At 36.8% G+C, this 24,011-nt stretch overlaps 2 protein-coding genes across 4 annotated transcripts; both read right to left on the bottom strand.

Annotated features, from left to right (window-relative positions):
* Positions 1-763: 763 nt before the first annotated feature.
* LOC103833659 (putative cytochrome c oxidase subunit 6b-like) lies at positions 764-1,688 on the bottom strand. Of its 2 annotated transcripts, XM_033276404.1 has the most exons (4): positions 1,393-1,688; positions 1,232-1,313; positions 1,079-1,149; positions 764-920 (listed from the first exon to the last, which is right to left on the bottom strand). In XM_033276404.1, exons 1-3 carry the CDS (start codon positions 1,641-1,643, stop codon positions 1,096-1,098), a joined length of 387 nt encoding a protein of 128 aa, XP_033132295.1. In that variant the 5' UTR covers positions 1,644-1,688; the 3' UTR covers positions 764-920; positions 1,079-1,095. The 2 variants fall into 2 exon arrangements, with proteins under 2 accessions (XP_033132295.1, XP_009107983.1); XM_009109735.3 differs by lacking the exon at positions 764-920 and having other exon boundaries at positions 956-1,149.
* Positions 1,689-20,703: 19,015 nt separating this feature from the next.
* LOC103833655 lies at positions 20,704-23,366 on the bottom strand. Of its 2 annotated transcripts, none has more exons than XM_009109730.3 (4): positions 23,119-23,366; positions 22,636-22,827; positions 22,299-22,514; positions 20,704-21,304 (listed from the first exon to the last, which is right to left on the bottom strand). In XM_009109730.3, exons 1-4 carry the CDS (start codon positions 23,239-23,241, stop codon positions 21,056-21,058), a joined length of 780 nt encoding a protein of 259 aa, XP_009107978.1. In that variant the 5' UTR covers positions 23,242-23,366; the 3' UTR covers positions 20,704-21,055. The 2 variants fall into 2 exon arrangements, with proteins under 2 accessions (XP_009107978.1, XP_009107979.1); XM_009109731.3 differs by having other exon boundaries at positions 23,134-23,267.
* Between the last annotated feature and the right edge of the window lie 645 nt (positions 23,367-24,011).

Below are 24,011 nucleotides of genomic sequence, written 5' to 3'. Positions count from 1 at the left end.
GCATCTATATTAGGTTCTTCATCTTCATCATGAGCTACGAATGCATCAGCTACCATATCATGAACCCTATCATAATCTACCATCTCCTCCTGATGGTAACTATGTTCATTATGCAAATGATGATTAACCGGTTCTTCCTGAAAATTGCTATTACTACTACTAGCTTCATTCTGATCATAATTATAACCTTCCCCATGTTGAAACCAGATATAGTAATTTGGCGTGAAACCTCTATTTATTAAATGCTTCCAAACATTTTCACGGTTTGCCAATTTCGAATTGTTGCATTTCCGACAAGGACAGAACATCTTACCACTTTCTTGGGCGAGCGGTGTTGAATCTGCTTGGTGCATAAATGTCTCCAGCCCCGCAAGGTATTCTTTCGTCACTCTCCCGTTAGCATCTCTATGCATATACATCCAACTCCGCAACTCGTAAATAGTCCCAGAGCCAGCCATTTTTTTTTCTTTCACGTTTTTTGTTGTTGGTGTGTTTAAAATGATGTTCCAACATCCATATTTATAGAAAATTTCGAATCTGGTAGTTGTAATTTTACTATGAAATTACGACGAAAATTAATTGTATGGCCAAAAAAAAAACGTGAGCCACCTACCAAGTTGGTGGATTCAAAATGTCCTCGTTAAGTACACGTAAAATATTTCGTCGTAAAGCACTCGCGAAATTTACGTGGCTTTTACGAGGAAAAACTATTTCCTCGTAAAAGCCACGTCAATTTACATCGTCTTTACGACGAATATTTTTTGTCGTTACCTTACGACGAAATAACGATGCTTTTCTTTTTCAACGTACTTTCCTCGCAAAATCAACGTTTTTTTACGAGGATTATTTTTCCTCGTTAAAGTTACGTTTTCTTGTAGTGATATTACCGCACCCATTGTAAAAATACTCTGGCTTCGCCCCTGATAATAATCATAACTTTAATTATACCTAACTATGATTAAAGTATATATTATGTTATACATAATCATAATATATAATTTCAACATTAATATAGATATCGTATCCCGCGCAAAGAGCGGGTTACTACCTAGTCTCTTGTTATAACAAAGACGCTTACATGTTGTAACCTAATCCTCAAGTTGACGATGGCAGTGTCCCAGCCTTTCTCTGTTCCTCCCATTTCTCAACCTTACGTTTTAAGAAGAAAGAAAAAAAAATATTACAAAACAAAAGTATAATTTAAGAAACTATATCAAAGATATTTGCTCACCAGTGTTTCAGGGCACATCGTACGTACGTAATCTCTCAAACTGTTACAATCATTCGCATCTCTTCCTTTACCCTCAAGACACCTATGTATTTAAAGGTAAATATTTTTTAACATATTAATCTTAGTCATTTAATTTAGTTATAGATAATTTTAAAACTTACCTATGGTATTGCATATACCGATTGAAGCAATGTCGCGTTTCTTTAGTCACCTGAAACAGTTCATCCCTCGCCGAATCAGTCTCTTCTCCACCATCTTCTCCTCTCTTAGCTCGAAACGTGGCCTCGTTCTGGGGTGGAGGCGACACCGTGCCGGGAGCGTGCGTTGGTCTTGGCGCCTGCTGGCCTCTTGCGACTTTACTGAGGTCGCGTGATCTCATTTTGTCGTGTGGGTCCATTTGCGCGGACGACATCTCTGAGATTCAGCTTGCCTCTTTGGGGAGTTTTGCGTTCAACTTTGTTTGGCTGTGAAATCAAAGTTTTAATACTGAGGTTTGATGCTGCGTCATAGCGGTTGAGTATACGTGGCGTGATCAACAGACCTGTACGTGTTTTCTCTTGGTCAGTTTGGTCAAAAAATGTGCTGGCCCAAGTAACCTTTGTTGTAATACTACGGGTCTTAGCATGTTACTAGCGTAAACATTCGGCCCAACGTAGAATGGCATACACTTTCGAGATCTTGAACCTTAAACATTAAACTTTAAACTTTAAACTTTATTTTTTAATCTTTAAACTTTAAACCGTCTCTCAGCCGTAAAACATAGAAAGAAATACTCTTTTACGCTCATCAACCTCAAATTTCTTTCTTTCAAAAACTTTTTGGGGGTAACATATTAATTTAAAAACTTACGAAACTTTAACATATTAATTCAAAATTTCTTTGAAGTTCAGAATTTATGTCTTATGATTTGAAATTTGGGGTATATATTTAACAGTTTTTCTTTTAACTCTGAGAATTACATTACTTAAAAACGAAAAGTGAACAACTAAAACAATCAAGATAAAACTAAAACCAAAACCAAGAAAAACCTCCGTAAAAACACATACTAAACATAGCCGTAATACACTGTGGAGATGAGATACCAATCGTATGTGGCGAGTAGAGGCCCTTTTTGGCTACGGGAAGTTTTGGACAATGATAAACAGGGGTGCCATTCTTGAGTTTTGTTCTTGGCGGCGTTTTATTCTGAGGATATGGGTGGTCTTGGAAGTTGTTGGGGGAGTGTATATATTTTAGAGTTTATGCTTAAGAAATTTATTTTAAAACTATAATTCTTTTTAGGGAAATTGGTCATATTTTTGTTCTCTTGATACAAAACCAACCTTACTTTGTCCCTATAGTATAATAATGGAAATTTTGGTAAAAAGAGATAACTAAACTCACCTATTATCTCTTTAGAACAAAATCAATTTTTACCATTTTTGGACATTTTACATTCATATAATAATTCATATCAATATATTGAGAAAACAGAAAAATATGGAAAAATATAAAATATTAAGATGTATGTGCATTTGTTGACAAAAAAAAGATGTATGTGCATTTAGGAAAAATATTTTTCTGATGAAACTATTTTAGAAAAAACAATTTTGAAATTGGTCAAAAAGTGTTAGTATACCTTTTCTACCATCTACAATGAATTAGAATTGAGAATCCACCGAAAATACAATAATCTACAAGACTTAGAATACCATATATATTCATCTACTAATGTAGAATACTGAATCCTCCATTCCTTATATATTCTCAAATATAGCAGATGAGAACGCCTAAACATTAAACATCTATCTACATTTTCAGAAATTATATTCTTTCATAGAAACTTTCATCTACTTCTTGCTATATATGATTTCTACGCTTTCATCTATTATCTAAGTCAGGTAGAATGTGATTTCTAATATAATTTGCAATTAATATCCGAAAATATAGCTGGAAACGTAAATCTTTTAAATCTCTTTATTTCCTTTTAAATTATTTTGCAAAAAAATAGACAATTTCTTTCTTCTTTCTAGATGTTTTCCTTTTTTCTTCCTTAGCTCTTCATTTCTATTGTCAATCTCAGAATAACAAGAAGTTGAAAATGTATCATCTTATGTGGTATTATTAATCATCAGAAAAAGAAGTTGAGAATGAACATGTAGTCTTTTCATTTTTAGCTACTCCTATTGTTAAATCACACACATGTAGTCTTTTTATTTTTTAGCTACTCCAATTGTTAAATCGCGCATTAGCTTTTAAGCATAATTATTCATGGTTTTTAACAGAGTATAACACCAAGAACAATTTGAGAATCTTTTGCTTGTAAAGTTTCTAAAGTGGACATGAGACTAAATTCTACGAGCTTTTGATGTTACTGTGATGACAGCAGATAAAACCTCATCGATATTGCATCAATAATCTTGGGATATTAGGATCTGCAAAGACCAATGGATCATGGACTACAATTGATTGATATTCACTCTAACAATGACCTAAAAGATCTGGCGATGACACATTCTTGCATTGAAAAGCTTAATGTTTTGACTTCTTTACACTTTCAAAGCAACTGGTTCTATATACTGATACGACCAGTTGCTTTGAACATGGAGATTACTATCCCATAACAATATATAATCCAAATACGTCTACTTTTTTCCCATAAGATCATACAAACCAAAAGGATACCAAAGAGTATCATAAAACCAATATTTGAGATCACTTCTTATATAACTTAACTCAAATATGAACTGATAAATTGTCCAAAGATAAACCATACGAAAATATAAACAATCAAATAAATCTCATGTTGTGCTCTTGTTATTACTCTTGCTTGTGTCTGGATGCACCAATCTCTTGTTTTGTTCATGCCAAAACTTCTGAATGCCTTTGTTCTGCCCATGGGTTCCACTAGCATACCTAATCTGAACACTGAAACTGCCAACTCACAATCCAATCCCATCCTGACCTGAATCAGAGAACCATTTTTCAATTCCAAAACATCATCTTTAAAGCCTTACTACCTTAAGGGAACAATCACTATATTGAAGGCATCCTGAAACAAAAACCAGTGGTTGATGAAAAGGATGTCAACGAGTGGGTTCACACTCACTGGGGAGGCTAAACGGTAAAATCAGGTTATTGGTTAGCATGTCAGCTAGAATGCTCAGACGTGCGTAATGCCTAGCGCCACCGTCCCTTCACGGACTGTTTCAAAAAATGTGGAAGGTAATGCCCCAAAGATCAAGATATTCATGTGGAAAGCATTATCAAACGCACTCTCTGTGAATGATGGACTGTTACCAAGAGGTTTGAAGATAGACCTACGGTGTCAAAGGTGTGGGATGGAAGGTGAATCTATTAATCATGTTCTTTTCTCCTGTCCAGCGGCTCGGCATGTGTGGGCGCAGTCAAACTTCCCATTCGTGGTTTTGAAAACATATCTCTGTATGAAAATTTCAATTACCTCATGTTCCCTCAAAGAGGTTCTAAAACCCCTGAAGAAATCATCTGTCTGTTCCCATACTTTGGATTCCATGGAAAAACAGAAATGTTTTTTTGCTTGAGGGTACGGAGTTCCCGGTAGCAGACACAGTAGCGAAGGTTTGGCAGGATACTAACCATTGGTTCGAGGCCTATATTGAATGAAAGAATCGAATGAATTGATTGACCAAAGTTAGTTACAATCAAGTGTATATATATACACGGTTTAAGCAAAAGGAAACTAAACCGTATTGGTTATCTAATTTAAACCGGTATTATACAATATGCCCCGGTCAAGTCTCTGAAACTGAAGGTGAAGGCGGAAGGAAGAGACTTGAGATGGACATCCTGTTAAGAATAGAATGAAACGGTCCAGAGTGTAGAGGCTTCGTCATGATGTCTGCATGTTGATCAGCACTAGGAACATGCATCAATGTGATGAAGCCTTTCTTGACCTGATCACGAACTGTGTGACAATCTATCTCCACATGTTTAGTTCGCTCATGAAAGACCGGATTAGTGGCTATATACATTGCAGACTTATTGTCACAGAAGAGCTTCGCATTTGTTGAAACCTTGATGTGAAGACTCGTGAGAAGCTGCTGTAACCAGATGAGCTCACAAGTAGCATGTGCCATGCTCCGATACTCAGCTTCAGTACTACTACGGCTCACGACATCCTGTTTCTTCGATTTCCAGGTTATCAAGGAGTTGCCAAGGTAGACACAATAGCCCGTGAGTGAACGTCTACTATCAGGACAGGTTCCCCAGTTAGCATCTGAAAACGCATTTAGGCATAACCGTGAAGAAGCAGAGTAGAAAAGTCCTTGCCCGGGATTGTTCTTAATGTAGCGTAGTATCTTGTGAGCTGCTTCAAGATGAACATCAGTAGGAGATTGCATGAATTGGCTCAGACAATGTACCGCAAAAGTGATATCCGGACGAGTGATTGTGAGGTATAGAAGACGTCCAATCAAAGCGCGATAGCTGGTAGGGTCTTGAAGCAGAGTACCAGAATCTTTACTTAACTTTACCAGAGGATCCATAGGAACAGAACTTGGCTTACAAGCAAGAAGACCAGCATCTGATAGAAGACTCAATGCGTATTTCCGTTGAGAGATAGAGATGCCTTCAGATGATCTTGCAATCTCCAATCCAAGGAAGAAACGAAGTTGTCCAAGATCTTTAATCTTGAATCCAGAGCTCAGAGTCTTCTTCAGAGACGCAACCTTTTCATCATTGTTGCCAACGATCATAATGTCGTCGACATAGACAAGAGCCGCAGTGAAAATGGAACCATTCTGCTTAACAAACAGTGTGTTGTCCGCCGGAGATTGAGTATAACCAGCTGCCAAAAAAACTGATGAGAGACAGTGATACCACTGGCGTGAAGCTTGCTTCAACCCATATAGTGACTTGTGAAGTCGACAGACTGGATTAGGGGGGAAGAATGCCAGAAGCGGGTACATAACCCTGAGGAATGCTCATAAAGATTTCCTCATCAAGATCACTATGCAAAAACGCATTAGAGACGTCCATTTGAGACATGCTCCATCCTTGTATAGCAGCAAGACCAAGAAGAAGTTTCACACTAGCTAGTTTAGCCACAGGTGAGAACGTATCAGTGAAGTCGACACCCTCTTGTTGTGTGAAACCTTTAGCTACCAAACGAGCTTTATATCGTTCTATGGTGCCGTCTGCATTGTACTTAATGGTATATACCCATTTGCAACCAACCACATTCTTACCAGGAGGTAAAGATTCAACTGTCCAAGTTCCATTTGCCTCCATAGCCTGCAACTCATCAACCGTGGCTTTTCGAAAATTTGGAGATAACATGGCCTGCTTAAAAGATGTTGGTTCTGTCTCAAGAGAATAGGAAAGCACATATGACTTATAAAGGGATTGAAGTTATCATATGCGAGAACAGAAGAAAGAGGATATGAAATCGAAGATGATGGTAAAGAAGATGAAGGTGTTAGAGCAAAGTTACTCTGAGCAAGAGCGCAATGGTACTGAGATAAGTAACCAGGGGCTCTTGTATGACACTTAGGTCTGTCACCGAGTAGTCGTCCTTGTCCTGTAGTAACTGGAACAGTCTCTCTATGTATATTTGTGGCATTAGGAACTACAGGTTTTGGAACTACCGAGTCAAGAACAACAGGAATAGGAGCAGGCAAGATAGTTCTATCAAAGATGTTCAGAGAAGGTGAAACAGAGAAAGATGTATCAAGAAATGGAAATGTATTTTCATGAAAAACAATGTTTCGTGTAACAGAGATCTTATTGGAATCGAGATGTAACACTTTATTTCCTTTATAACCACTCGGATAACCCAAGAAAACACATTTATCAGCTCTAGCAGAGAATTTGTTCCTATCTTTAAGCAAAGTAGATGCATAGCATAAGCAGCCAAACGTTTTAAGAAACAAGTAATCAGGAACTCTCTTTTGCAGTTGCTCATAAGGTGTTTTATCATTTAACAGAGCAGATGGAGTACGATTAATAAGAAAGACAGCAGTGCAGATGCAATCACTCCAGTACACAAGCGGAATGTTAGATTGAAATAACAAGGCTCTTGCCACATTGAGAATATGCTGATGCTTTCTCTCCACAACAGAGTTTTGTTGTGGAGTATAAGCACATGAGTATTGATGAAAGATGCCATGTTTCTGAATGAGATTAGTGAAGGCAAGTTCAGGGGCATTATCACTACGAATTACCTTAATATCAGTGTTATATTGTGTTTTAACATGCTGAACAAAGATTGGAAAGACTGTTAAAACTTCTGATTTATTTTTCATCATATAAACCCAAGTAGCTCGTGTACAATCGTCAACTAAAGTAAGAAAATATTTGTAACCTTCTATTGACTCAATACCAAAAGGACCCCATACATCCAAGTGAACCAAATCAAAAGCAGATTTTGACATGTTGTTATTTGATACAAACGGTAATCTCTTTTGTTTAGCTAATGGACAAACAGGACAAACTTCAGACTTATGTAAACTAGACGTGGTGATAGGCAATGTACCAGTAAGAGACTTTAACTTGGAAGTTGATGGATGGCCAAGGCGTTGATGCCATAGGTTCCCATCTACTTGCAAGGATCCACAGAATTCCAGAGAAGACTCAACAGCAGGTTCAAGAACATAAAGATTGCGCAATAAACGTCCTCTACCAATCATCAAGCCCTGAGTAGACTCCTGTAGCAAGCAATGATCAGGATAAAAGTGAGCAGAAGAATGATTGTCACGCAAAAGTGTACAGACACTAATAAGATTGAACCGGAAAGATGGAACATGTAAAACATTATGCAAGGTGAGAGATTTTGACAATTGTACAGTTCCAATATGAGATATTGATTCCCTAATGCCATTAGGGAGAGAGACTGTAACACCAGTTACAGGAGAAGTCTGAGTAAACAGTGACAAATCTGAGCACACATGCGTAGTTGCCCCACTGTCAATTATCCAAGCACCATTAGGCATTGTGTTTGAAAGAGAGGAAAGACATTGGTGTTGAAAGGTGAGGATATTGTTATCAAAACGAAGGCTAGTCGAGGGAAATGAAATGGTTACATTTGGGAATGAAGAATGAGGTGTAAAAGAGACATTACCAGCTGAAGATTGAGGATCCATGTATCCATTTACATTCACCGTCGATTGTTGAGTTGTCACAGCGTTGATAGTAGGTGGCATAAAAGCCTGGAGTTGTTGAATTAGAGATTGAAGTTGGTTCCTGTCCATTTGTCCTGAGGACTGACCAGACTGCTCAGGAAGAACATTCGCCGCAACATTCTGATTAGCATATTGTTGTTGCTGAGGTGTGAAGTTCTGAAACTGAGGTCGTGGTTGTTGATAGTTGTTCTGTCCTCGTGGGATGAATCCGGATGGTGGAGCAGAAGATCTGTTGTTGCGATGACCAGGAGGATATCCATGGAGTTTGAAACACTTAGCAACCACATGACCGAGTTGACCACAATAGGTACAAAGAGGTCTTGACTTTGGGCGAAAGCCACCAGTAGATTGAGTAGCAGCTATAACCGGATTCTCTGATGGAGGAGCAGTAACAGAGACAGGTTCAGAAGGGCCTGAGCTTTGGAAGACAGCAGTAGCCGGTGTTGATGGCTTGATAGATTTCTGCCTTTCATCCTGAATGACAAGATTGAAAACATCTTCAATGGAAGGAATCGGCTTGAGCATTAGGATGTGGCGACGAGTAGGCTCATATGCTTCATTGAGACCCATCAAGAACTTAGTCACACGGCTTCGTAGCTGAAGATTCTCCCATAAAACCGCTGCATTGCATTCACAACGGCCACAAGTGCAAACTGGAAAATCAACATAGTTCTTGTATTCTTCCCATAACGTGACCAATGCAGTATAATAGGTGCTAATGTCCATTGAACCTTGTTGCAGTCGACTCAATTGCTGTTCAATCTCATAAACCCGCGGAGCATCTTCTTGTTTGAATCGCGAGATTATATTTTTCCAGATCGATTCAGCAGTCGTCATGAACAAGAGACTTTGACCTATCTTCTTTGATACAGAGTTCATAAGCCATGTAGCTACCATATCGTTACAGTGAGACCAAGAACCAGCATCCCTATGACTATCTGGAGGTTTAGGAATCGTACCATCGATAAAACCGAGTTTGTTACGGACGTTAAGAGCCATACGCACCGAGCGACGCCAGGAATGGAACTCCGCACCAGAAGAGAGGCGATCGGAGACCAAGATGAGACCAGCATGATCGGAGCTATGAAGATAGTAGGGATTCTCGTAATGATCCAAAAAAGTAGCGTCCGAAGTGGGAAGAGGATTCATAGGGACGAAGATGAAGACGAGAGATGAAGATGAGAGATGAAGATGAGAGCTCAATCCAAGTGAAGAATCGACGCCAAAGATCGAGGATTCTTGATTCAGAACGCGGAAAGAAGAACCAAGAGGAAGTAGACGAAAGCGATAAGTTCCAGCTCGAGAAGAATCAAATCACTGATGATCTGAAGAAGAATCTGAGAACAAGAGAGACTCATGATGATCGAAAGCACATAATCACCATGAGAGTGAAGATCTCAGCTCTGATACCATATTGAATGAAAGAATCAAATGAATTGATTGACCAAAGTTAGTTACAATCAAGTGTATATATATACACGGTTTAAGCAAAAGGAAACTAAACCGTATTGGTTATCTAATTTAAACCGGTATTATACAATAGCCCAGAAAGCCATGGAGGAAGAAGTAGAGTCCGGTAATATTGAGGAACTGTCTAGAAGTAAGTTGGAGGCCCCAACCACTGGCAACATGAAATGTAATGTCGGAGTGAAATGGTCAAAACAGAAGAAGCTTCTGGGAGCGTCTTGGGTCCTACGGAACTGCAGGGGAGAGACATTACTCCATAGTAGAAGGGCTTTTGTCAAAGTAGATTCTTATCTGGATGCAAAATTTTTGTCTTTGATGTGGGCCATAGAATCAATGTGGAGTCGTCATGTGGAGAGAGTCATCTTTGAAACAGATTTCGCTGATTTGGTTGGAGCGGTCTTGCGCCAGAAGGATTGGCCAGCTCTCAGATACCAGAGTTCAGAGCTGAGGAAGGCAGTGAGTGTTTTTCAGGTTTGGAACTTTCGGGTTGTTCCATCACATGCAAATAAGTGTGCACAAGCTATTGCAACAAGTGCGACGAGAGAGAGGTGGTTGCAGTCCTATGTGGCTAAAGGAAAATCCTCGCTTGCTGGAGGAAATATTTGAAGCTGATAAAGTCGGGATGTGAGTTTTTGAAGGTCTAGCTAGTTGGGTGCGTGTGAGGCAAGGAAGGTCTTCTTTCAATAGAGTTTCGTGCTCTGTTTTGGTCTCTGTTTTCTGGGGTTATGTTCCTATTTCGATGTAAGATAGTGGTGGTTTGAACTCATAGTAAAATCCTCTCAAGAGTTAAAAAAAATAATAATTAGAGGGTTAAAATGGGGTTAACGTTAATATTTATTCTTTTTTTTGTCAAACACGTTAATATTTATTCTAAGTGGAGAATAATCTCAAAAATGATTCTAAAGGGACAACATTGTAATGTTTTTTGTTCTTTTTTAGATAAATTCTCTATAATATTTGTGTAAAAGTCAAAGTTAGTCTTTGATTAATCACCCTTAATCAAATAAAATATAATTACTACTTTTACCTATTAAATTTAATTATTAAAAAGTAAAAGGGACAAAAAATAAAGAACAATAAAAACAAAAAAACCCCAAACTTCGACAAACCCTAAATCGACTCTCCGACTCTTCTCTCTCTCCGAACGTGACACCAAAGGCGATTTCAAAGATACTCTCGAGGAAATTAACGGCGAGACCAGTGACCGGTGTTACCGAGTCTCTCTTTTGCGGAACCCCTTTGTTTTTTTCTCTCCGCCTCTCTCTTTCTCTTACATAGCTAGCCCAAAACGTAAAATCGAAACTTTCTCCCTCTAATTTCTCTTTTGAGTTCATTTTTGCTCTTAATATTTCTTCCGGTTGATTTGTTTAGAATGTAAGAGGGCTCGGTTCAAAAGGGGATTCTTCGAGAATGAGGTCACTGCTTTAACTACTAAGAACGCGGAGCTTTAGGCTCGACGAGACCGGGATAAACCATCGGGCTTCTCGGGACGCTCGTCGCGAGGTCGCTGACAGCTACAAGGAAATTCTGACATCTTTGAAGGATATATGGGAGAGAAAGAAGAAAGAACCCAGCAAAGAAATCCAAATTCAAGAGGTAGTCGTGAACATCGACCTACTGGGAAATATTAAGGACATAGGGTTGAATGTGGAGGAAGAGCTTGGTCGCTTAAAGGATATGGAGAAAGAATACGAGTCTGTCTTTGAATTATCTGTTGTTCCTGATTGGTCTCTTTCCGACTTCAATCTTCCCCAGATTTTAGAGGACTCCGTGACTCGTGACCATGTTAGCCCATCGATTGCTGACGAAGAATCTAGTTCTTGTTAGCTATGTTGCTTATTTTTCTTTTTTCACTGGATTTGCAAGTCAGACATGATTATTTTTGATTTTATGAGGTATTAGACGATTTTTATCGGGATTACAATTTTTCAGGATCTCATTATTCGTGCCTCTCTGTTTGAAATCTGCTTGATCTTTTTTTTGTGTGATAATCACAGATCTTTTATGATAACTTGTTCGACTAGATCTCTGAGATTTTGTTGTTTTTCTTTTTGGGGAGAAGATCCTTTTGCGACTTAGGCTTTATAAACTCTTGTTGTTCTCTGTATTTCCTTACTTTGTTTTGCTCCTTCTTGATCATCCTCAATTTTTAGTTCGACAATGTCGTCAAGGAGGACGAGCTCTTGAGAATCAGAGAGGATCCAAAACAGGATCAGAGCTGCTGGATCGGAGAGAATCCATTCGGACAATGTGAGCTATGCACTCATGGAGGTTCTACGGGAGGAGACATGGCTCCCTCGGGCATCAGCTAACATAGATAAGGAAAGGCCTTGATAGAAAGAAACGATTCCGCGTGTGAACTTGAACAGTCCGACTAGTTCCGAAAGGCGAGATAGTACTCCGAAGAAGGCCAAGACGGCTGGGGCTGATCATAATTCTAATTCTTCAAACGACGGTCCTATTGCAAAGCCATTTCATTGGCAATTTTACCATGCTAAGGATTGCCCTATTACTGAAGATCCAGATAGTGTTGTTCATCTGGTCCGACACTTCAAACAAGCTGGGTGCCCGCTCCCTTCGTTGCGGAACATGACGGAACGTGACGCTTATGTGAAGATGGTTGTCGCTAATGCTAATGTATGACAGTTGGTTTTCATAATCCTAGATTTTTAAATCGTTTGCCCTTATTATTCGTTTCCTAGTTTCAGGACATGGAGGCTAACAACGAATTTCCCGCAACTTTGGAGAAACGCTTGAAGGATATTTCTCGTTCTAACGAACTCTATGAGATCAAGAAAGTCGTTTGATAATTGAAACTTAGCTTGGAGGTAGCCCATGATCGAGAACGGGCCAATGCTTCTCAACTAGCTGCTGCCGAGAAACTTGGAAATCAGGATGCCTCTCTTGAGACATGACTTTGGGTAGTTGGGAACGAGAGGAAGTCGGCGCATGAGCTGGTTACCTCGCTGGAGGCGCAGATCGAGTCCTTTGCAATCGAGTATGCTGATGATCTCTGTCGTGCAACTTACGAGCCCAAGAAGATTTTAGCTGACGGCTACTTGGACGTCTTGATATCTTTGAAAGATAAATGGGAGAGGAAGAAGATCACTTCTAACTGTGAGACTCAGCTTCGAGAGGTTATGGCGAACATCAACCTTCTCAAGGAGATTATGAATTACAACTGGCAGGCTTCGGACGAGTTGTCCCGTCTTTGAGTTAAAGAGGTCGAGCTCGGTGATGAGCTCGAGTGTCTCACATATCCAATATTTTGGTAGGGAAGTTAGATCTTCCTCATATTTTGGAGGATTCACCGGATGAATTTTTCACGAAGATTCCTCCTGAAGTGAATGATCCAGGCGGCGATTCGGGGCAGTTGGATGGTCAGCGAGAGGATGGCGAGTTTGGAGCTGACAGACGGACTTAGAAGAAGATCCTCCTTTCCCTTATTTTTGATTGAAGTTTCTCGTTTTGTTTTTGCTTTCTTTGGAAGTTATTATTTTCCCTATTATAATAAATCAAGAGCTGATGGTTCTTTTGTTATTTTGATGGTTCTGGCTGTCTGTACAGGCCGTTTGTTTCAATTTCGATTTTGAGCATGCTATCTTTAAGGCCTTGGATCGAGCCAGTAAATACTGCATCGATGTAGAATTGGAATTTAATAGATATTTGCTGATGCTTTCAGCCGCGTTCTTTTCGGATCGACTGCGTCCGATGACTTGATCAGGGTCTCGGATCGACGGTTAATCGTTTTGTTAGATCAGAAATTGATTTGGAAAGAAATTCCAAAGTTTTGTTTTACTATAAAAGTTGGTCTATCCCGAGTAGGGTAAACTCGGGGGTTACAAATGATAAGAAACCTCTTGATTCTGTTGTTGAAACTGAATCCAAAAAGACGGAGGAGTCAGCGATTTGAGCTTATTCCGAGCTGCCGCGGGCTCTTTTCTTATCGAGCAGTCTTAGTGCTCCCTGAGGCTCTCAAAGTCTCTGTAAGATTTTTATTGGGGAGGGTGACTAGGCTCAAATTCAAACTGCCTACGTACCCTCGTTAAGGGATCAAGTCTTATCGTAGTTATTTTTCCTCCTTTGTGGGGTCGTGTGTTCTTTTGTTCGTGTACGAAAAATCATACGTTTTTCTTGTGTTTTGACATGATGTTTTACTTCGACGGAGATTTGATGTCTTTGAAGCTTGCGAGGTAACAGGTTCTTGAGCTTTTCTGGCTTCCTCGTATAGTTTCAATTCCTCTTGGGTTGGAAATTTTAGGCATTGGTGGTAAGTCCGATGACACTTCTTTCATATTGTACAACCAAGATCTCTCGAGTATGGTGTTGAATGGAGCGGGACGGTCTATCATGATAAGTTTGACGATCTTTCTGACGTCTCCAGCGGTTAATGCGAGTTCGATCGATCTGTGGGAATATGTTGTTTCTACGACGAAGCCAATTAGTGAGGTCTGTTCCTGTTTGAGGAGAGTCTTTGTAAATCCCATTCTTTTGTAGGCATCATAGAAATCGACGTCAGCGGAACTACCGGTGTTGATCATAACCCAAAAGAGCTCGCATCCCCCCGACATCGGGTCGTATGACTAGAGTGTCGTCTTGCGGTTTATCTAGATCGACAGTTTTTTTTCATCGAACGCTATTTCATGGTCAGGACCGGAGAGAGGTTCTCGGATTTTGATGTTATTTTTGGCTCTTCATTGGTAGGCTTTGATGGAATTGACTGAGTTACAAAACTTCTCCGTAGATGAAGACGATTCGCCTTTAGAGCTTATTCTTTTTCATTGCTGGGGAATACCATTTCTTCATCTGTATTGGTTGGTAGTGCCTTTGTCCCCCAGATAGGTTGTGATTTAGGTTGTGATTGAACGATCTCAGGCTGTATTTCTTTTGATTTTTATGTTTTTGAATGATTGGATTTTCTAGAAGTCCTCGTAATTTGAGAATTTTTTGCGCTTGTTATGTTTGTGTCGCTAGGTCAAAGCGTTGTTCCACTTCCAACTTGCTGGATCGATGGACCGGGGTTTTGTCAGGGTCTCCAGGATTTTGGACTGTTACTGTGATGGTGATGCATGCTGTTTGTTCGCTTTGTGATTTAACTTTGGGCTTGTTGGGAACTAGATTGGGGATATCATGCTCAGTTCCTCAGGTGATCATGTTGACTTTCTTTTTGGGCACAGGTGGAGGCGAGCTCGGTACCTCTTCTTCAGTTTCTCTACTTCTTTTATTGGAGGTAACTTTTTTCTTTCCGTTTCGGGTTACTGGTGCTTCCTCCTTTTCGAATTTTCACTGTTTTCCTTGTTTTCGTCTTTGTTTCAGAGAACAGTTCGACATTCCTCAGTTGAATACCCTTTTCGTTTGTGGAAAGAACAGTATTTGTTAGGATTGAAACGAACGTCGATGGTCTACTTTGGGGTGAGTTGTTTATTCGCTCCGTGCCCATTCCTAATTTAAACACCATAATCGAACAAGCTATCACATTTTTCTTATATCTTATTACATTTAATTATTGTTGGACAATCGGACAAACAATTTACGTGGTGTGAGTGGGTTTGGCTGCTTTGTTAGCATTATGACATATGCTTGTTCGAGAATAGTTATTTTCTTATTTTATAGTACTTAAAATAGTAATAATAGTATTCCCTCCGTTTTTAATGTATGATGTTTTAGACATATGCACAACTACTAAGATAGATACTTTTTATCTTAAAAATATAATTAAAGTATTAACTAAAAATTATCCAACCAATTAAAAACAAAAAATAAAATATTATTGACTACACAGTTTTCAATAAAGTCAAAAGTTACATAAGAAAATGAAAACATCTTACATATTAAAACATTAAAAATTCTCTAAAACATTATATATTAAAAACCGGAGGGAGTATACTAAAAACTAATAATAATAATGAAATAATTTATAGGGTGGATTTTAAAGTGTCACGTTTCTAACAAGTTTGGGAGAATCCAACGGCCAAAGATTACATCATCTGCAGATAATGCCGTTTGAGCGATGGGATGGGCAAAAAATGACAATAAGAGGCCCACCATAATAATAAACTAGATGATAACTTGCGTGCATGCGCGGGATGAGTTTTTATAATAATGTTTATTTATGAAATGATTTTAACATTTTGCAATACTACAATTTTTATCGATTATGAAATGATGAATACAAATGTTGGTCTCTTAAATATCATCGTTGTTGAAGAGTTAACATATTACATCTCATTTTAGTTAATTTTAAGACTTCATATGCACAAAAGAAAATTAAGTTTTGCAGCTTACACAAATCATCAAAACCAAATAGGCAACATCGATTGTATAATGACGAAAGGAGATTAAGTTTTCTGCTCTCGATTTGTTTACTATTGACTCTCCATAAGTGATTTCATTTTCTACATATGCAGAATTGTGCTTTCGTTCTTGTCTTTGTTTAATTGATATGAGTTAAGTTTCTTTTTTAACATCTTTTATGAATTCAGTGAATTACATAAGTGTCAATTAAAAAAAAAATAAACATCTATAAAAATTAGTTTCACTCCGTATACATATCTAAGAATTAAAATTATGAAAAAATATCACCGGCAAACTATATTAACAGGTTAGTGTTTAAATCTAATATATCAAGCTGTTATAAAATATAAGTGCAGACTCGAAATATAAATATTTGTCTCGTATATATTCACTATATACACTTTTGTGTTTTAGAGTGTGTTTAAAGCAAGATTAAGAAAAAATATTTTGAGAATAGAGAGAGAATAGAGAGAGAAAGGCTCAAACTCCATTGTCTTTATTATTTCAGTCTGATTACAATATATAGAGAGTAATACAATGGATTTCGAAATGGGACTCAAAGCATGTGAAGTCAATGCTGGCCACTCTGGTTTGAAATACTTGGCTGAGAGACTTCACATGCTTGGACATGCTGTAAAGTAGCTTGACTTTCCAGCTGTGACCAGACCTTATCCAGACTGCTCTTTCTTTATCCAGACTACTCCTTGGGCGTGCTTCACTCACCAAGGGGATGCAAGGTAACTTCCCAAGCTTTAACTTAGTTACCTTTATCCAAAAATGGTAAAACCAAAGTTACTGTGATAAAACTCCAAAGTTACTATCTGTCCTTTTTGTACAGCCCAACCTCAACACTCTTCCTCCATCAATGTATCCAATCTTTATTACCTCATCTCAACAATAGGTACCGCCCAAACTCGAATGCAATAATAAGATATCCATCTATATCTGCAAGTATAATCAGATGTTTAAATCTTATATTCCATCTCTCGCATGAAAATAAGGAACGAGTGTCGATCAATACAACAGAGTGTCGATCGATACTTATTTATGCAAACATTAACCTCAGATAAATATCTTTACTAAGTAATTAAACCAGATCTCACATGCGCTTAACAACCTAATTCAGCAAAATTAGTTTCAGAAATTGAACCCACTCTCGCGGTCGTCAATTATCCTAAGTTAGGGTTCAAGTTAGCTACTCAAGAACACAATCAATTAAATCAATTATGTAAAGGTCCAATTAAATCACCCTAGCAGTTCTATGCTTCAATAATCAACAAATCCCCAATAAACTCTAAATCTAACAAGGTTATTACTCAGATATAATTAAGCAAGACATAAAGATAAACTAGAACTGCATAAATATATAAAGTAAGAGATAGTGGAATTCAAATGCAAAGCTCTGAAAGAGTCTTGATCTTCTCTCCAAACTATAAAGCTTCTAAATAAATATGTCTTCTAAAATATCTTAGCCTAAACAATGGCTTAAAACTATAAATACTAGGTATAAAATCGGCCAGGGATAATCTTGTAATTTGTGGAAACTTTTGAACCAAGCCCAATTTATGGAAATAAAGTCTGTCTATCTCGCGTGGGTGTCTAACGCCACTAAGGATAGTATCAATCGACACTCCTATATCTTTATTCTGACTTCTTTGATTAGCAACGGTTTTCTTCAATTTTAATCTCCATAATGCTCCAAACATACATGTACCTGAACATACTCTAAAGTAGACTCCAAAAGCATATAATAGATTCTAAAATAGACTTCAAACACATATAATAGACTCTAAAAAGAACTTACACAATGGCTAAAAACTAGTAAAATCTATAGTATATCAACAACTCTCCCAGACTTATCATTTTCTTGCCCTCAGCAAAACATAGAACATTCATGGGAAATTGGTTTGAAAATCAAAGCAATTCACATATATTTAAAACTACTACTTTCACCTCTACACTGTTGCAAGCCACATCGAATCAATGAGGCACTTCCTTGTACTAATCTCTAGGTTAGCAACTATACCATCCAGCCCAGAACTCAACTAATAGCATTTGATATACCTCTCTACTGATCTCATTTCTGCAATAAAAGTGCAGACTACATTTTTCACTGAACACATTTACTCTTACTCAAGAAAGTATTTGAACACACGGTTAGTCTTCTCTGATCTCTTTCCTCTCTCTTCTCTGAATCTTTTTCCATTCTTTTTTCTTATTCTTAATGAACAGTTTGTTTGTGTCCATCTATTTTTTCCGTTGTTAGCTCTGCAAAGTTCTTGAAATTTTGGAATCGCGATAGAGTCGACCGATGCTGGTTGAGTGTCAACCGATGCTGGCTGAGTGTCGATCGCCAATTTATCGTTATCTTCATCCTCACGACCATAGTCAGAATAAACTGTCACCGCAAATCATGGATCATCACCCAACTCAATGTAGGACATGTGCCCTTTTATCACTCGAACATGATCATATAATTCATTCTTATCTATGAGTGTCAGACACAACTTATTCGTCTGCATTTCACAGACAGCTCTACATTAGCCATAAAGGCTCACCCAAGCAGTAAGGAAGAATTCAAGTCTATCTAATATCCATAACATGAAAATTCACCGGAACTAAGGCATTGCCAATTTTCATTTGAAGATTTCTGATAATTCCTCATGAATCCACCTTAATCCACAAAAGTGAATGAATCACCAAAAGGTTATATCTTAAAACTTAGCTAATTAGCCATCATCATAGGCATAATGCTTACTGAAGAACCCATATTGCATACTGCATTCTGATAGCTGCGACCTTCAACCATGCATAGAACTACGAACTTTCCAGTGTCACTTTGCTTCGTCAGTGTAATCCTTTGCATCATCTTGTCGCTAAACTGATGGAACATACCCTTGATGTCCTTTTTTTTCTCTCTCCTCTCTATGAAAAACATCCAGAGCCTATAGGTGTAGTAAACCTCATAGACTGGTTCATCTTCTGGGATCCTTAGTACCCTTTTGGTAGAATTATCTATCTTTTTATATGTTGTCTGTCTCCTTAGATGTTCAGGAACTTTGATCTTATTTTTCTTTTCCCAATAGAAATATGTCCCCTAGTAGCCTGCTGAGTGATAATAGGCTCTGGGGCATCATACTCTGGATAACGTTAATCAAAATTTGGTTGTTGATTGATGTCAACCGTTGGTCTTGCTGCTGTCTAAGATGGGTGTCGATCAACATAAAGTCGGTGTCGATCAATGCTAATTGTATACGGTAAGGCAATAGGGTGTTGATCGACGTCTGCGTAGTGTTGATCGATGCTTGCCATCTGACAAGAACCACATATTCTTCAAGGGTGTCGATCAGTGCTCCTCTGATGGTGTCAAACGAGACCAGTGCGTGCTGCCAAACGACATGAAACTTTCGACTTGATGGTCCCCTTATTGGAGCTTCCCATGTTTCACTACGGGCCAGAATTCATCATCTATGATGACACTCACGTGGTGCTTCTGTCCAGACTTACTTTTTCTTTTAATTGTTGCTTCATGTCTCCTCACAATTTCACTAGTCTGAACCACCTGAGTTTTCCAACTTTTTTTCCATAGGTGTTGAGGGCTTCAAACTTATCATTCAAATTGGTGTATACATGATCTATCTTCCCATTGAATTTTACAACCAATTTCCGTTGTCACTCAAGAACTTGATCAAATATTGATTTCATTTTGCTTTCTTGAATTTGTGGTGTAGGATTCGGATAAGAAGATATTCCATAGTTTATTTATGTTTGTTGTTGTTGAATGGTTTCTGGTACTGCAAACCCTGATTGTAATTTTAAAATATAAAAGTTTTTGGTATCATCACTCAAGCTTCAAAAAATGTGTAGCAAAAAAAAATGTAAAACTTCAACAAAGAAAGATTAACACTCAAGTTTCAAAATCTGGAACAACTTTCCGTTTTATTAAAATATATGTTATATAAAAAAATTCTTTACAAAGATATTCTCTGTGTGTTTAAATTAGATGTTGTTCTAGGTGACTTGCACATCAATTATAAAAATAGTTAAATGTTAGTATTTCTTTTATCTTTTATTTAATTATTAAATTTTTTTTCTAACTCATTTAAAATTAAAGAGATAAATTAGTGACAAAAATTGAATTGAAATCCTATAACAAAATTTTCTTATTACACTTAATATAAAACAGAATGATCATTGCCTAACAATAAGAAATTATAAAGTTCAAAAGTATTAACTGAATTTATTGAACTGTTATACTGTATTTCTTTTCTTCAAATGTCAAAAAATCAGATATTATATTACTAAAAATCAGATATTTTTAATAATGGCAACTTTTAAAACTAGGAAGACGATTCCATGGTGGAAAAAAAACAAAGAGGATCAAGTGAAGTTACTCTCTTTTTATTCTTGGGTCTCTTCAATGAATCATTTGGCTATGCATACACTTTGTCTTTTAAGAAGATACAAATTGAGTTTCACAAAAAAAAAAAAAAGATACAAATTGATATCATAATTTTAGAAACAAATAAATGAGATACTATGAACAAAAATACAAGAAACAAGTACATCGAATGTTAAAAATGCCTTTATTTCATTCACATTTGCATTGTATCACATACTTTTATTACTATTTTTTTTTTTGGACAAACACTTTTATTACTATTATTTTGATCCACAAACAGTATTATTTACATATTACCCTTTCAACCCAAAATGTACAGGCGAATGTATTTCCTAACACTCATGCTTCATTCTGTTATCTTTCCCACTTTTTTACACTTTCATATCTACTATTTCACACTATCATGTTAAGCTTTACTTTATACATTCCTCTACACCACTATACGTATATATATACACACGCACATACCCCACAAACTACTGGTGATTGTTATTAGCATTCAGACTATACATTACCATCTTATTAGTATTCTATGATTAGTCCTCCAAAAGGAGCACGATGCGGAATTCCCTTCCTTCGTTTTACAATTCGGCCATTTACGGCCGATAGAGGCGGTGTTGATGGCGTGAAACTATTGTTATTAATCATGTCAGTGTTCTTCTTGAGCCTCCCGTTACTGGTGGTAGTACTGCTATACGAATCATCAGAATCTGAAAGATTGTTTGTCCAATCCTTTCTTTTTTTGTCGAAATTCTTCGAAGTTCCAGAGATCTAGTAAAAAAAAAGATAAAATAAATTTATCGGGAATGTAAAAATTAGAGTTATCTTATAAAATATCTTCTATAAACAAGTTGTAAATATGTTGAAAGCCATGAAAAACGTATGCAAATGAAAAGACCTTTCAATTGAGAGATTGCTTAAGGTCGAAGCTTTTAATTGACTTGGAATATTCAACCCAAGTGCTTTTATCTAATTTTTTCAAACTTCACAATTTCTTGGAGTTGCTATGATTGCCCCCACATTTTCTCGCCCACCCAACACGAAAATCCCTTTTCTCAATTCCCATCAATTATTGATTAAAGAATAAAAGACGTTTTTTAGTTGCTCAAAAAAAAAGAATAAAAGACGTTTATCTTTGAGAAATTGCACCCACTAGCTAAAAAAAAAAATCAAAATTCACTACCTGACTAAAATCTCACATTCTCTTCTCTTTTCTCTCCGTATCTCTCTTCTTTCTCCCTAAAATTCTAATTTATCTTTTTTCAGGTTATTCACTAAATAAACCCTTTATTTTTTATCAATTTTTTTGTGTGGCCCGATAGTCTCCTAATGCCAAGGTGGTTAAGACACTCTCCTAGCCACTAGACTAAGACCTTCCCGGCTATTTTTTATCAACTATAAATAGTAGTTAGCTTGATCTTAAAAAAAAGGAGTTAGATTACCTATTTGGTGAATAGTCGATGTTTGAGTATATACTTTTTAAGCTCAAAGTAGTCAACTCTTTTGTTTCCCCCATTTTTCATGAGAAAATAATAATATATATTTTAAATCACTAAATAATTTTTTCTTCAATCGTATTAATTTTTAAATTATATATAATTAACATTATTTTTAAGTCATTTTTGAATTATAAATACAAATTATTTCAAATTTCAGTTTGAATACAATTTTTATCTCTTTTGACTGTGTGTTTTCACCCATTTTCACTGTATTTTGTTCACTTTCTCGAGAAAATAAACATAAAACTTTTTTTTTCCCGTTATACCTTGCAACCAAGAGAGCAGAATCTGAAGGAATCGACGAGGCTGCGGTAACAGACTTGGCAGGTGTTGACAACACCTTTGCCTGGTCGAGGCTGAGGTCTCTCGTTCAAGAAGACAACCTTAGCACTGTTAATCACATATGTCTGAACTCCTGTTATGTCCAGAAATTTCTGAATCTCCGATACTCTTATCACATCGTGATATGATGATCTCCTTATCTGTAAGTTTAATCAACATACAAAGGTCAGAATCACCAACGATGATCTGGGTTTCTCTTTCTCTCTCAGTAAAAAAACCATATAAACTTTATGGTTTCAAAGAAAGTAAAAATATAGGAACCTGAATGGCGTGATGATCCTTGTGGAAAGAGAGGCAGAAAGAACAGAGAGGACCATTGGTACAATCTAAACAGTACATATTACACTCACTCTTGTGTGAATATGCGTGTAATTTGCATTGTACAAAGAACTTCTCTTGAAGCAGAGGTTTAAGCCATGGAGGCCAACTCTTGCTGTTTTCTTCCTCAGCTCCCTGTTATCAAAAATAATCTCACGAGGATCAGAATCAAATATACCAGAAAATATTCTTATTGGAAGAGAGTACAAATACATAATCAATTTGGGTGAAAAGATTCGAAGTTATGAGAAAGAACCAATTTGGGGAAAATAAGATTATCAGAGCTGATAAAATGAGAGCACTTGATGGAATTTGAAACGATCTCTAAAGTAAAGATGAAACAGGGCATTTATACCCAAATTGAAGAGAGCCCATTTGAGGAAATAAACTGAAACCTTTCTATTTATGGACTACTATTATTATTACCATGATTTCTCTTACACTAGCTTGTTGATTCTCTTCGATCGCCAGTTTTAGTGAGAGAAACCGAAGGAGAGAGAGAGAGAGAGCGAGAGAGAGTTGTAGAAACAGAGGAAAGGAGAAAGACATGCGCGTGTAGAAACAAGAACGAAGAGGCGTTCTTATCCGCACAAAAGTCGACTACTACCGAACCTAAACCCGAAGCTGAGATATTGCTTATGGTAAGGAGTGTTCAATGAACCGAACGCAGCCTCCCACTTTCCTACTTTCTTCTTCTTTTTATATCTTCTCTATTAAAAAAGAAGTACCACTTTTATCTAGGGTTAATTTGTTGAATAACTATATTGGAAGAAATATTAGTTTTGTAGTAAGAGAGTAGAGAGAGATAGGAAGAAAAAGAAGGAGAGATGGAAAGAAATGGTTAGTTAGTGAAATATAATTTTTTTGTTGGTTATTGGTTCAAATTTCCCTTTTATCTACCATAAAAAAATCATACTAGCCTTATAAAATTTATTTCATTAATTGCACTTATTTAATTATTTACATTAATCTATTAAATATATAAAGATATTAATAACAAATCAATTTTAACTGTAAATTTAAATTTTATTTTTAGTTATAACAAAATATTCAGAAAAAATCTGACAAAATCTTTCTAAAAATTTAAAATATTTTATTTAAATTAATATCATTGATTAATTTTGTAATTAATAATATATACTATTATACATTAATTTAAATAAGATTTTATTATAAAAAAAAATAAAATAAAAGTGTATGCTATTTTTCAAATTTTATAATTATATTCTATATCTTATTTATTAAAAGAAATACAATAAAAATTCATACTAGGTCTATTTCATCAATTACATCTATTTGATTATTTAAGTTAATCTATT

Source organism: Brassica rapa, chromosome A08 (genome assembly GCF_000309985.2).
Source record: "Brassica rapa cultivar Chiifu-401-42 chromosome A08, CAAS_Brap_v3.01, whole genome shotgun sequence".
Classification (NCBI taxonomy): Eukaryota; Viridiplantae; Streptophyta; class Magnoliopsida; order Brassicales; family Brassicaceae; genus Brassica; species Brassica rapa.
The sequence above is the reverse complement of the archived record's forward strand: the minus strand, read 5'-3'. Positions and strand labels throughout refer to the sequence as shown.